Source organism: Chiroxiphia lanceolata, chromosome 17, assembly GCF_009829145.1.
Source record: "Chiroxiphia lanceolata isolate bChiLan1 chromosome 17, bChiLan1.pri, whole genome shotgun sequence".
In the NCBI taxonomy this organism is placed as follows: domain Eukaryota; kingdom Metazoa; phylum Chordata; class Aves; order Passeriformes; family Pipridae; genus Chiroxiphia; species Chiroxiphia lanceolata.
In genome coordinates this window covers 6,366,206-6,380,576 of record NC_045653.1, presented here as the reverse complement: position 1 = coordinate 6,380,576, position 14,371 = coordinate 6,366,206, and the positions used below count along the sequence as shown (strand labels likewise).

The window sequence follows — 14,371 nt, the reverse complement described above, 5'->3', positions numbered from 1 at the left end:
CAGTGTAAACACTGATCCCTGAGCTGCCTGAGCTAAGACTGAAACACAAAAGATGCATTTAGCAGTTCCAGGAAGGCTGGTAAAACCAGCTAAAGAGCATCACAGCTGAATCCTGCCATGTTTATCCCAGAGAAGCTTTTATCAAACAGCCATCACAGTGCAAATCAAAACTTCCCCATTCCTGTTGGTTTTATACTTAAGCATTTTCAGGAGCGGAAAACAAGACCAAGGAAACTACAACACATGCCTGACTTTATTACTTTAATAAACAATGCAAATATTCCAATCTTGATGCTTTACCAACAGGATGAAGCAAAGGCTTTCCTGAACAAATAAATAACTGCAGTAACCAAAATAAGAAAGTTCTCATTAAATATATGGAACCCAAGGCAGGAAAGTAAAAAAAAAAAAAAAAACAAACAAAAAGTAAGTGGTGGATTTTTTTTTCAAATGTAATTGAAAACGATGTTATCAAAACATTTAATAAACTAAGGAAAAAATGTATGTTGTATTTAGAAAAGCTTTAACTGTCCTCAGCCTCAAGATTTATGTTGTTTCCAAACTTTGCATAGAGCTGAACTTTGAGGTCAGATAAGACCCTCTGAATTGACTCCACTCGGGACTCCAACGCTTCGATTTCTTCTTGTAAACTTCTCTGAAAGAGAAAAAAAAACCCAACCAATTATATAAAAGAAAGTCATGTTTGTCACAACATATAACCAACCAAGAGGTGCCCCTGTGCCAACTGAGTGCCCAGTCAGGCTGCAGGATTTCCTACTGGGCCAAAGGCTGGGGTGACTTTGTATCCGACAGCCCAGCTGGGATTTACCAGGCACACACAACTCAAATCCTAAATCCACACCCCCTCCTCAAATCCCAAATCAAACCTGAGAAAGTCAAAGGTTCACAGGACGGACAGATCACCCCACTGCAGTGCTCAGCACACAGACAGGACAGCCAAGGAGCTCCCCTTTGCCCAGACACACCTTTGCCTCCTCCAGCATCTCCTGTGTCTCCTCCTGGGAATGACTGATGAAGACATCCCCAATCTGGTAGGGTATCAGAAGGGAATCTGCATCATCCAGCATCATGATGTCATCACAAGCATCTTCCAAGTTCTGAAGTTGTTTCTAATTATCAAGATATAAGAGAGATGCTCCCTTTGTACCAGGTCAAGTGTTTCAATGCACACAGTTGGATAAGGAACACTTATGTCATGCCACTAGTTGGCCAAAGAAGTCAGTGAGTCTGCATTTGAGGCATAAATCCCACCTACCACCAGAATATCTAATGGAACAGTTCCAGAGCTGTAATTTAGCATCAGTATTAAATTCAATCCAGTAGAAATTCCTAGTCAATACTCATTATCTGTCACTAATACCATAATTCTGTCTAGACAAGGGAAGTATAGCAAATTTAAATTTCACTAATATCTGATATGCTTTTACACAAGATTTCTTTAATTTAGCTAAAGAACAAAAAGAAAAGTACCTAAATTGGCAAATGTTAATTACTTAATTGCAAAAGTAAGATTGCTCAGTCCCAGCACCTTAAGCCATCAATGGAACATCAAAATAAAAAGGAACATTTTTACACGAACATATCAGGCAAAATAATTACAAAAAACATTTTGTGCCAGTAGTAGCAGCTTGTAAATACTCAGTATAGCTTCTTTAGAAATTCTATGAGTGATGTTTTTGGAAATTCTATGAGTGATGTTGAAGGAAAGTGACTTAATAATGAGAATGATGTATCCTCTCCAGCCCAGCAAAATAAAACCTCTGTGCTCTTAATGACAGTCTGCCAACACATCAAAAGAATGTAACCAACAACTGCTTTTTTGGCTCAAGACAAAATAAATATGAATAATCCCAGGCAGGAAATACTAAGAGCCCTACAAACAGCTACTATAGAGAGATAATGCTTCAAATATGACAGCTCAAGACTTGCAAGAACTGCATGCAGAATGGTTCTAGAGATCTTTATTTCTCGTTAATTCTTTTCCACTTCACCATTCTCTATTTTCAAAGTATCAGAAATCCCATATTAGAATCAAAGCATTACTTCAACTCACAGCAATCCACAGCCCCTATTTTCTTTTACAGCTGAAAACTGATTCAGGGCAATGAAGAACATGTGATATCTGAAGCAAAGATACCTTTTTCACTTCTATTTCTTCTTTCAGCTCTGTGATCCTGCTGGTATTTCTTGCAAACTTGTTAATTTTCTGCTGATCTTCAAAGGTGACATTAACATCTTCTGCAGCCTGGAAGGAGGAGAGGGCAAAATGAGCACTTCATTTCTTACATTAACTTGGGTCTCACTACCAGATTACTCCTACAAAGCTTCTGAAAAACAGTCTTGCAGCCACTACGTTGTGCTTATACACCTGATTCCTTAAAATGCCTCCTGAAGGACATCAGAAATACCCACATTGATCTGAGAAACACCCAATTAAAACACCAGCCATCCATGGCATTCTAAAGCCAAAGGTTGTTTCCTGGACAGGGCTGGCAGCTGAACAGGACACTCAGCTCCAAAATCCCTGCAGGAACAGTATAACACATCCACGGGATCTGGTAGCAACACATTTTATGTGGTTATCTGTGATGTGCCACAGAGGATTTTAACCCCCTGACCTGTGACCACACAGACTTTCCCTGACAGTTCATTTTTTAAACACTTCCAGGGATGGTGACTCCACCACTTACCTGGAGAGCCCATTCCAGTGCTCTCTGGAGACCATTTACAAGGGTCTGGAGTGACAGGGCAAGGGCTAATGGCTTCGAACTGACAGAGTAGGGTTACATTAGATTTTAAAAAGAAATTGTTCCCTGTGAGGGTGGTGAGGCCCTGGCACAGGCTGCCCAGAGAAGCTGTGGCTGCCCCATCCCTGGAAGTGTTCAGGGCCAGGTTGGAAGGTGTCCCTGCCCATGGCAGGGGGTGGGACTGGATGAGTTTAACGTCCCTTCCAACCCAAACCATTCCGCGATTAACCATCACTTCACTGAATAATTTTTTCCCAATATATCCCCTGACTCTCCCCTTGTTCACAACGACCCGCACCAGCACAGCCCCCGCAACGCCCTCAAACCCGCGGGGCCAGGGCAGGGACCATCCGAGCCCGGGGCTGCAGGGGCAGGGACAGGCAGCGAAGGGCCTCGGGAAACCCCCGGGCGGAGGCAGCGGTCGGGGAAGAATTAAATTCCTCCGGAAAGGGAACAAATCCCAGCGGGAAAGAGCCAAACCCCGCCGGGCCCTGTCCCGCACTCACCGCCTTCTTCATGGTGGCCGCCATGTTGGTCGGGCTGAACCACTCACCCTCCGCGCAGAGGGGGAGCTGCGGATTTGGGGAAAAAGAAGGAAAGCAAGGAAAAAAGCCTGACAGCGGATACTCTGCGAGGATCGCATCTTCTCCTCCTTCTCACCGCTCTCAGCACGGCAGGATGGCCGGAGGAGCGACGGGGCATGGAATGAAGGTGAGCCCATCCCCGCGGCGTTTGGTACGGCCCGGGCACAGGGGCGGGGCCTCTGCGGGGGAAGAGGGAGAGCTATGGCCGCCAGGGGGCGCCATGAGACGGGAATGGGATGGGATGGGATGGGACGGGATGGGGTAGAATGGTATAGGATGGGATGGGACGGGATGGGATGGGATGGGATGGGATGGGGTGGGGTGGGGTGGGGTGGGGTGGGAAGGGATGGGAGGGGATGGGATGGGGTGGGATGGGACGGGACGGGATGGGATGGGGTGGGACGGGACGGGATGGGATGGGGTAGAATGGTATAGGATGGATGGGATGGGATGGGATGGGATGGGATGGGATGGGATGGGATGGGATGGGATGGGGTAGGGTGGGGTGGGGTGGAGTGGGAAGGGATGGGAGGGGATGGGATGGGGTGGGATGGGACGGGATGGGACAGGGTGGGACGGGATGGGATGGGACGGGATGGGATGGGATGGGATGGGATGGGATGGGATGGGATGGGACAGGATGGGATGGGATGGGGTTGGGATGGGATGGGATGGGACAGGATGGGATGGGATGGGGTGGGACGGGGTGTGATGGGACGAGATGGGATGGCATGGCATGGAATAGGGTGGGATGGGATGGGATGGGGTAGAATGGTATAGGGTGGGATGAGATGGGATAGGATGGGATACCCTCCTGTGAACTGCAGTTGAAAGCTCTTAGACTAAGACTCAAAGAAGGTACCTGGGTATGGACAGTCCAGGGCCCTGAACGATGTAATTTAAAAATGTCTGGCTTTGGAAGAGAGTTTGGAAAGCTGGGGTGGAGCCTGAAGCAACCTGAGCAGTGTCTGCAGAGAGTTTGGATCTTGCTGTGAGCCAGGACCTGACTGGGATCAGAGGGTTTGATCCCAGGCAGTTTGACTGCTGACCCCAGAGCTGCTGAGAATGTCCTCCAGCAGTCTGGAGCCCCAAGACCAAACCATTCCCTGAACACACAGTTTATTACCTTTCTCTCTCCAGCTGTGATTCAAAACCCCAATACCCTGATTTCATGCAATGGTCTGGTTCCTGTTCCTGATTCGGGGGCTGATGCACTTCTCTGCTGTCTGATGACACCCAAAATCACATCTCTCCCCCCTTTCCTAACACCTGAACCATAAATACCTCAGGATGTTATCCAGTGACCATTGCAATGGAAAATGCAGGAACAGAGTGTGTTTGCTCCTGATAGAACCCCTTGCTGCTGAGGGAGACCCCAGTCCTGCCCCTGCAGGGGAATCCTCGCTCCATAAAACCTCATAAAAGTCCATTCCATCCAAAGGGGATCCGTGGAGAGCAATAAAAGACAACACCCAACAGAGGAGTGGGTGTATATTTTAAAAGTTTATTATTCCTGTGAGAATGGAGAGTTTGGGTTCCTGCTTTGTTCCTTATGGAGATGGATCTCACACCAGTGGTGTTCAGCTTCATTTCACAGTAGAGCTGCTTTGGGAGCTCCTTCAGTGACTGCTTTTGGCTGAATAAATTTAAGAAAGTCACACCTACTCATGGGAAAGATTGCAGCAGGTTTTACCTTAAAAATTTCACAAGTAGAAAAATACTCTATAATATAGAAAAATGCTCTATAATATTATATTCTATGATATTTACTGAATGAAAAACCTTTGGGGTTTTTGTTTTTTTTTTCAGTTCAGAATGACTGCTCATTCCAAAACTCCTGTTACAAACCAGGAGAAAAAACAGAACAGGAAAAATTATTTTGATTTTTATTGTCCCTCAGGCTGATCGTTGCATTTTATTTTGGTGCCCCATTTTGCCTTGTTTCCCCACTAAGGGGAAAAAAATTAATCACGAAAATTCTCCTTAGAGAATTATGTTATTATTAATTTATATAAAATATAAGCCTATTTTTGAGCCTGTTTTCTCATCTCTTTGGTCATTCTCCTACTCTTCCTGAAATCATCTGTCTTCTCCCTTCTCAAAGGTCCTCCTAGGAAAGGATAAACCATGGTTATTTCCTCGGGTAGATTAACTGAATTATCCATGCCAGGTCTGAGCCAATGCAATTTTCTTCAAGAGAAAAGGAGTGGATTTCGTAAGAATTCGATGACTCGAAGGCTTTGAAAATAAATCTTTTTCTCCCACATGCTCAGGCAGGATTTGTGGGGGGAGCACGTTGCCAAGAGTAACTCACTGGAGCCCTTTCTTATGTAAATAAAAGTGAAAACAGTGCACGAGTGCAAACATCCAGCGGTGGAGTAACATAAACCCACTGAACTCGGTGACCTCATTTCTCTTTCAGTTGCATAAAAGGACTTGCTCTTTCTTGTGCTGGTCCTTGTTGTTGTTGCTGGTGTGGTTGCCTTCACCTCGTGCTCTGGTGGGATCCCTTCCACGCTGTCTGTACCCTCCACACCCCTCATCTCACGTCTCCTTTGTGGTTCTTTGCCACACTTTCGCATTCCATGCTTCAGCCTTTTGCAATCCAGCTCAGTGGGAAAGAGTCTCCTCGTACTCTTTTCTGCCTGGGTCGTTCTGAATGACCAAACTCTTGCCCCCTTTCCCTGAGCCTTCTCATCTCTGAGCACCTTGGAACACCCACATGTCAACGGTGCTTGTTAACACCAGATGCATTAGAAATGGAGAAAACTTAGTGGAGATGAAGTGGCTGGTTTATCCAGGTTTGGTCTCTATGGAGTGGTTCACTTTTAGCAAAAGCCACACAAAATTGTAGCATTTTAATTGTGCCAGTACATGAAAGGAGTGCAGCTTCCACGTCGTGTAGGCACAGGGGTGGCAATAGCCTGACATTCCCAATATTAGAGAACCTGACTCACTGTGGAATGAAGGTCCTTGTGTCACAATGTCTGTCTGCCCTTCTTGCACCAACATACCAGGGGGAACAGAGGTTCAAGGAACAAAATCCCCTTCTGAGGGTGTTCTTCTTTTCCAAAAGGGCATGTTGGTTCTTAGTGATACAACTCCCAAATGTTTATAGGTCAAGTTCCCCCTGATCTGAAAGTTTGTCACTGTTTTGTGATCTGAGGGAAGGAAGGCAGATTTTCTCACATTTCTAACCTTGTTCTTTCAAAGAAAGAAGATCCCTCTTGTTTGTCAAAAGCAACATCACCCTTTCACCCTTGAAGACCTCCCCTATATTCATATATATCTGGCATTAGTTATTGAATTTCATTAGGTTCTTTCTGCAAGGAATCCCAAAAAACTTCACCTTCTGTAAGGAAACTTGTCCTTGCCCTGCCCAGAGTGCTTGGCAGATGGTTCTGCAGAGTCAGCTGGACCCACAGAGCCAAGGGGAGTTTCTGTTTGTGCCTGAGATGGAAGCTGGAGATTCCCTTTTGCTGGGAAATCCCTTCATGGTTAAGCACATTAAAAGACCTTTGCTCCACCTTTGTGAACAGCATATTCTGTAAACACAGTGCTTTATAATCCCATAATTCTATCCCAGCACAACAGTTGTTGTTGCTTCATGTTGGGTTTATTTAAAATAAAAGGTAAGAGCTCTCTCTGCAACCCTGCCCTTCCCCATCACTGCTGGGAATATTCCAGAGTCTAAAATATTAGCCCTATATCTCTCTTACTCCACAATCCATCTTGTTCCATAAATGTTTCTAGTGATGGAACATGTCTCAGTTTTCCAAAACCTTTTTTGTGGCCTGTACTGGAATTCTCTCTACAGGGCTTTCAGCTGCAACAGCAGTCTCGCCCTTTTTTTTAATTTGGTTCTTCATCTTCAGTGAAAACTGCTCACAAACCACCTGGAATTAGGTCTTCAGTTACATCCATAAAGGCAGAAATAATTTCCTTTTTAGGAGAAGCACTGTCAGTGCCAATTTCACAGGTCACTAGGTATTATTAAAAAGACACCTAAGGAGGAGGAGAGTCCTATTCCCTCCACAACCATCACCCCACTGGATTCCCTCACCTTAAAACACAACAAATTTATTTGCCACTGAATCCAAAGCTGTTTCTAAACTCTCAGGGATCTGTCAGTAATATGTTCTGTCTGTAGTGTTACTCATCATTTTTAATGTGTACAAGTCTTTTTTTTCTCTTTTTTTTCCTCCTTTTTTTCCCCTCTGGGTTGGGAAAATGTTGTCAGAACCACAACAGATCTTGGGAGAAGAGTTTTCCTCAGAGGTACATCAGATGTGCTCATTTGCTGCTTTACCAAATAAAGCAATAAATACCTAAACTGTTTTCCCAAGGGCAATGTTGCAGTCAGTGAATCTGAACTGAAACTCTTCCCCAGCGAGGTCTGTGCCCAGGCATTGGAGCTGAAATAACCAGCTGGATTTCAGGCTAAGGCTTTATCTGATGACCCACTGCTGCAGTCTGCTCTAATCCCTCCAAAAGCAATGAATAGGAGGAACCAGGATGTGGCCCAGAGGGTATTGAGTTCAGCCAAGCACAGCCCAAGTGCCTTTTGGCTGACTAATGGCAAAGGCAGAGAGAGTTTTCATGTTTTCTTAGGGCTCTAATGAAGACAACAGAAACAAAATGCCCTCAGCTCACAGCAATTCACCAGTTAAAGTTCCAACTCATCTCTTTGGGGTTTTACAGAAGGAATTCTGGATTAATAGTATCTTGTACATGTCTGTTAGACCTTTCATCAGACAAGGATTGTTTCACCCTCCCCCTGCCCTGGGATGAAACAGCAGTGCTCCATAATAGTAAAAAACATTAAAAACCTTCCTATTTATTTGCCATTTCTGAGAAATTTAGAGACCAGGTGTTAACACCAAATAGTAATCTTGGGCAAGATGATGATAATGCTAATAACTAGCTCTCCTCCCCTCTGAACACTTGCAAAGGACTCAGCTGGGATGGTGTCACTCAGAAGGAATTACCTACAAATGGCACAGAAGGTGGTACCAGCAGTTGGGGCTCTGGGTTCTGTTCTAACTCAGGGGACAGGTGCTGTTTGCTTAGTCACTAAATCCACCTCCTCAACCATCTTTCTCAGTTATTGGCAAGAGTTCCAGGTGCTAAATTCATAAGAGCATCACCTATTATCTTGGTATTTCAGGGCAATTTAGAGACCAGAGATTAATACCTGTGAAACTAATTCTAGGAATATAACACAAAATAACATGAAAGACTATATTCACCCAATTATCCTTTATGAAACTTTGTAACATGTCAGCAGAAGAACAAGAATTATTTATTTTTGTGAGATAAATGTAAGCAAAATGCACAAGAACAACATGGTTGTCTTTTCTTTGACAAACTGGCTGGTAGCATTTCACTGACATGGAGGTGAGCAAGAAAGAAGAATCTGCTTTCCAGATGCTTGGTATGAGATCAGTTTTACCTCAGCAGAAACATCCATCAGATCGAAAGCAAAATGATCCGTGCAAACATTACGGACTTAATCAACAAATCCAGTAAATTGCATGAGTTTGAGTCTGATTCAAGGGCTTGTATAACCAACTAAACAAATTCTTTCAGGACTCAGACAACAGCTTGTTTTTACAGACAGTCCCACAAGGACTAAAAGCTTCAGATTTTAAGCATAGAACTTTATTATAAATTTCAAGTGTTGTTTGAATTAAAGGGATGTTCAGTGTTCCTGCAGTTGAAAGCTTTCCTTGATTTTGACAAACAGATTTCAGTCGCTTACTTCCATTGTACTCTTATCAATTCCCCTCAAACTGAAAATGTTCATAATTTTTCGGTATCATAACACAGTGTTTCTGTAAGCAGAGTTAAAATCAAGATTTAATTTCCCAGTGGGGAAAAATCACCAAGAATTCCTGTACTCATGGAATCACAGAATGGTTTGGGTTGAAAGGGACTCCAAAGATCATCTCACTCCATCCCCTTCCGCAGGCAGGGACACCTTCCAGGTTGCTCCAAGCCCTGTTCAACCTGGCCTTGGACACTTCCAGGGATGGAGCAGATTTTGGCAGTTCACTCCGAATTCCCTCAGTTTCCCCCTGGAAGTGTTGAACACCGGTAAAGAGAACCCAAAACTTCCAGTATCACCCAGGTGGCACAACGTCCTCGAGTGAAATTCCTGCCTCCTGAACACGAACCATATGAGTTGAAAGATGAAATGTTCTGACAGATTCCTAAACACTACTGGTTTTTAAACTAAATGTGCCTTGGGGAAGGTGATGAAAGGTTCCAGACTTCTGCCAGTTCTGTCCAAAGAGAAATATTCAGCCTGGGACAGTAATTTGTTCTCATAGCATCTTAATGCACAAATCCCTCACCACCACAACTCACTGCCCTGCTCAAGCAGGACAATATTGTTAAAAGACACAGGAAACTGGTAAAGCCCAGAGAGTGACTCTAATTTTCAGAATCAAATGGAAGAACCTGACAAGTCCTGAGTATTTCCAAGCTGGCTGTCACAGCATCTTGTCCTGGATCTCAATTTCCTTGTCCACTTTCTCCCTGAGTTATTATCCCCCTATCAGCTCAACCTCTCCAGTGAATGGAGTGTGTTGGGGGGCATTGCTTGTTCATGTAAAGCAGATGATAAATATTTATTCACAGAAAATATGGTTTAACTTTTTTTCTTTTTTAAGCAAACATTAACTGTGCTTGATTTAAGTCAAGAGGTCTCTTCATTTTCTTGCACCAGGCACTTCTTTAGAGGCTCCCTGAGTGGTTGGATGTTGCAATGTTTATTGCAGAGGTAGATATCTCCAAACAGGTCATGGCCAGCTGGAAGATTCCTTGGGTGCTGGAGTTTGAGCTGTTCATCTGCCTCTGTTTTTCTAGATCCCTCTCTCAGGATTACCTTGGTCTTGGTTTGCTCAGCAGACCTTTATTTCCACATTGCTACTGTCACCTTGAAGAAGTGTAGTCACCTAGCAGGCAGTGATATCAGAAGATTTAGTGTTGAAAAGTACCATTAAAGTAAAAATATAATAAAGATTTCTTTTGCTTTCATTTCACAGTGAATGTGAGTAACTTGGAGATCTCAATTTTCAAACACATTTCAGTTTCTCTTCTGTAGAAATGGGAATTACTGTACTTTCCCATTTCCTAAGCTGAGGTTAAATTCATCAATATTTACAAAACTTAAGATTCTCAGCTGGAAAGAGACACAGAATTAAAAGTGTATAAACAAACATGAAAAAAAAAAAAGCCTTTCAATAACAAGTAAGAGTTTGCAAGTTGCTTTCAATTTGTCTTCCCAGCACTGTGAAATACCTTGTGTGTGACAGAGACTCTCCCTGTATTGTCTACTCATTCTCCTAGGGCACTTCTACATTTTGTAGTATTTCAGAAAACACAAGAGACTTCACAAACATTTTAGGGCCAAATCAGCAAAAAGGTTTTTCCAACAAGGAGAAAGAGTAGAGGTCAGGAGACAGGAATGGTGTAATATGTCACAAAGCAAACCTCCTGGAATGACAGGTATTAAGAATGAAAATCCACCACCAATCTAAAGCTCTTTCCCACTGAGGAGTTATTTAGGTGCTATTTGGTGTATTTGAAGTGTGCTACAGGAAAAGCTGTTCGTTCCCTTTGCACTTTTGATCTGCTCACTGGAAACTCAGATGTTGTGTTTCAATGAGCTTCCCAAGCACATCTCAGTCTCTTAAACCCTGGTGAGGAGATCTTGCCTTGATGGGATTTCCAAGCTTTATTCAAAGACTATGTTACTATTTCCCCCCCCCCCAAAAAGTAAGACCTGCAATTACTTCTGCTTACGAAGCAGCTCTAAAACTTGGATTTTAGGTACTGATTAAAGAGTTTAGTGGTGCCTTTCTATACCTGCACAACAGGGCCCAACACATCTCCTGAAGCATCACGCTGGCTGATGGTTTGTCAAGGAATATTCTCTCCTGACATCTGAGAGTGCAGAAATCAAAACACGTTTTTATCTGTAGCAAAAGAGAAGTGTAGAAGAATATGTATCATAGGTTATTTACTTTTGATCTTCAAATATTTCCTGGTCTTTGACCTAAAAATACTTCTCATCAAAGTGTAGAAGTGAAAGGGGTTTTCACTCACAGTTGCCATTAGCTGTTATATTAGATAATATTGGGAATTCTTGTGGATAGGCATCTGAGGGACAATGGAGCCATCTTCACTGTTAAGTGAAGATATGCCCCCAAAAATTCAGCTCAAGAGTGCTGCAAACTCTTGCTTTACTCTTAAAACAACTCTTGATATGTTCTAAAGGTCACAAATTAAAATTAAAGTCCTTTTTTTTTGAGATCCTTTTGAGAAGGGGGAGGAAGAATTGAAGGCTCAAAATGCCCTTGGAACTGCACTTTAGCAGAATTTGAGGCAATCATTAGCTCTCCCAGCTCCAGCAGAGCTACAAACACACCAGCTTCCCTGCCAGGGAGTTACATCACGACCACAGGAGTTAAATAAAACCTTTTCCATTCTGTAATTTAATAAAAGCTTAATAGAGAAGATTTCGTATTAACAGGGTGGTTTCCTCCCCGTAGCTGTGAAGAACATGGAAAAAATGACCTGTGCCCAGTTTAGTCTTGACTTGCCTGTTCCAGACTCTTCTGAAGAGATTGTTTCACAGGCACTAATCTGTGACCCTTCAAATGAGTTCATTTTGACTCCTTGTATAGACAGAGAGCACAAATTGTCCCTTCTTGTTTCTCAGAACTTATCACTGAATGGAGCCTGAACTGTGTTCAGTCTCTGAAGACAACAGGATGTGTTTCAGTAGGACTGGTTCAAAGAAAACAAATCACAAAAACATCAACCTGTGGTGTTTCCCTAAGAAAAAAAATTACAAACCTTTGAACCAGCTTTAATTTTAAAGCCTGCCTGGAAAGTGCTCTGATCTTGTGGCCCACGTAGTATCTCATGGACAAAAATCACTGAAATAGAAGGGCAAGATTGGGAAGGATCTACAAAACTCCCAGGAAAAGTCTGCAGTGAGATGTGATGCTTTTGTACATTTTCTCTGCATTGATCACTGCTACCTTGGGGGTTTTATTGTTATTAACTGGACTTTGAGGCCTGTGCCTTTATGGGTCTCAGGTTCTGTGTCAAACCCACCTTCTGATGATCCTCTGCCTGTGCCTTGTCCAAGACACCCAAGTATCTGCACACTCTGTGTCTTACTACTGTCATGCACTTGAATAAAGGGAATTAAGAGCTGACTCACAAAATGCACCTTGGGAAAGAACACAAAAAGTAGCGTGGAGTGGGGGAAAATCAAATCCTCATTGTAGCAAACCTGTCTTTCCTGGAAATCCTCTGGTTTACGGGTAGCTTTTTGTCTTGCAGCAAGTTCCACAGCCTGTCTGAGTTCTCTTGCACAGAGAGGACACAGATGAGTTCCCAGGTGACCTGGGCAGCTTTACCTGTGCTTGCACCTCTCCTGCCTTTGCTTAGCCTGAAATGCTTTGTCTCTGAGCATTATTGCACAGTTTCTGATTAAAAGACTATGGCAATAACTGATTTTTGTCAGAATTTAATGTCTAGCAACCCCCACAGCGAAGGGAATTTTGCCTTCTCTGATGATGCACTTTCCATAAATCACATGCCCTTTTCATAAACCCATGGTTAGTCAGCCCAGGAGGGTAAGAGCCACACCACAACTTGGTATTCCTCAGCTCCCAGACACTTTTTATTCCGTCCTATTAACGTGCAAATAGTGAGGGAAGACGGAACTACTTTGGCACCTGTGCACTGCAGGATGAACATCACAGCCCTCCCCCCCCCCGCGCTCGTACGGGTGAACTCTGGCCGTAGGAAGCTGAATTAAACACAAATAAATAAGTAAATAAATAAATAAATAAATAGAGAGGCGAGGAGGAGCAGCAGCTTCCCGAGACCGTTCGCACGGACGCCGGGCAGTTTGGGAAGGGAGCGGTGTCGCTGCCTGCGGGGACCGCGGGGCTGGAGCCGCGCATCCCCCGGCAGCTCAAAATCAAACCTCGCTTTTATCAGCGGCAAAAGAGAAGCGTAGCAGAAGAACACGTATCATAAGTTATTTACTTTAGGTCTCCAAATATTTCCTGGTCTTTGACCTAAAATACACTTCGGGGGGCCGGAGCATCCCCCGGGAGCTCGGGGGACCGCAGAAGCGCGTCCCCGGGAATTCAGCAGGGACTGGGACCGCGCATCCCCCGCGGGCCGGAGGGTCGGGAGCCGCGCATCCCTCGGGAGTTCGGAGGACTGGGGCCGCGCATCTCCCGGGAGTTCAGCGGGGACCGGGATCGCGCATCCCCGCAGCCCGGCGGGTCGGGAGCGGGCGGAGGCGCGGCGGGCGCTGGCTCGGTGCCCTCCTGCCTCGCCTGAACCCTTTGATGACCCGCCTGCCCCGCGGGCTCCGCGGGCCGGGCCGGGGCAGCCGCCCCACCCCACCCCACCCAGGGCTTCCATTGGCCCCGATGAAAGTCCAGCACCTCCGGCTGCTATAAATGTCCCTATAGCGGGCGGCGCTGGCACCGCACTGTCACCATGGGCGGCTGCGGCATCACCCTCCTCCTCCGCCGCCGCCTCCCCGCCCGCACCTGCGGCCGCGCAGCCCCCGCGTCCTCCCTGAGCGCCCTGCGGCCCGCGGAGACCCTGCCCGGGCCCCCCAGCTGGCCCCTCATGGGCAGCCTGCCCGACGTGCTCTGGAAAGGGGGGCTCAAGAGGCAGCACGAGACGCTGGTGAGGCGACAGAACCCTGGGGAGGGGATGGGGATGGGGATGGGGATGGGGATGGGGATGGGGATGGGGATGGGGATGGGGATGGGGATGGGGATGGGGATGGGGATGGGGATGGGGATGGGGATGGGGATGGGGATGGGGATGGGAACGGGGTCGGGGATGGGGATGGGCATAAGGATGGGAACAGGGATAACGATGGGGACGGGAATGGGAACAGGAATGGGGACGGGGATGGGGATGTTAGGGATGATGGGGATGATGAGGATGATGGGGATGAAGGTGCTG

General features: G+C 45.4%; 1 protein-coding gene across 1 annotated transcript; it reads right to left on the bottom strand.

The window, feature by feature from the left end:
* Positions 1 to 235: 235 nt before the first annotated feature.
* PFDN4 (prefoldin subunit 4) lies at positions 236 to 3,357 on the bottom strand. Its single transcript, XM_032705273.1, has 4 exons — positions 3,275 to 3,357; positions 2,159 to 2,266; positions 987 to 1,130; positions 236 to 655 (listed from the first exon to the last, which is right to left on the bottom strand). The coding sequence occupies exons 1-4, from the start codon at positions 3,296 to 3,298 to the stop codon at positions 524 to 526; spliced, it is 408 nt and encodes a 135-aa protein (XP_032561164.1). The 5' UTR covers positions 3,299 to 3,357; the 3' UTR covers positions 236 to 523.
* Between the last annotated feature and the right edge of the window lie 11,014 nt (positions 3,358 to 14,371).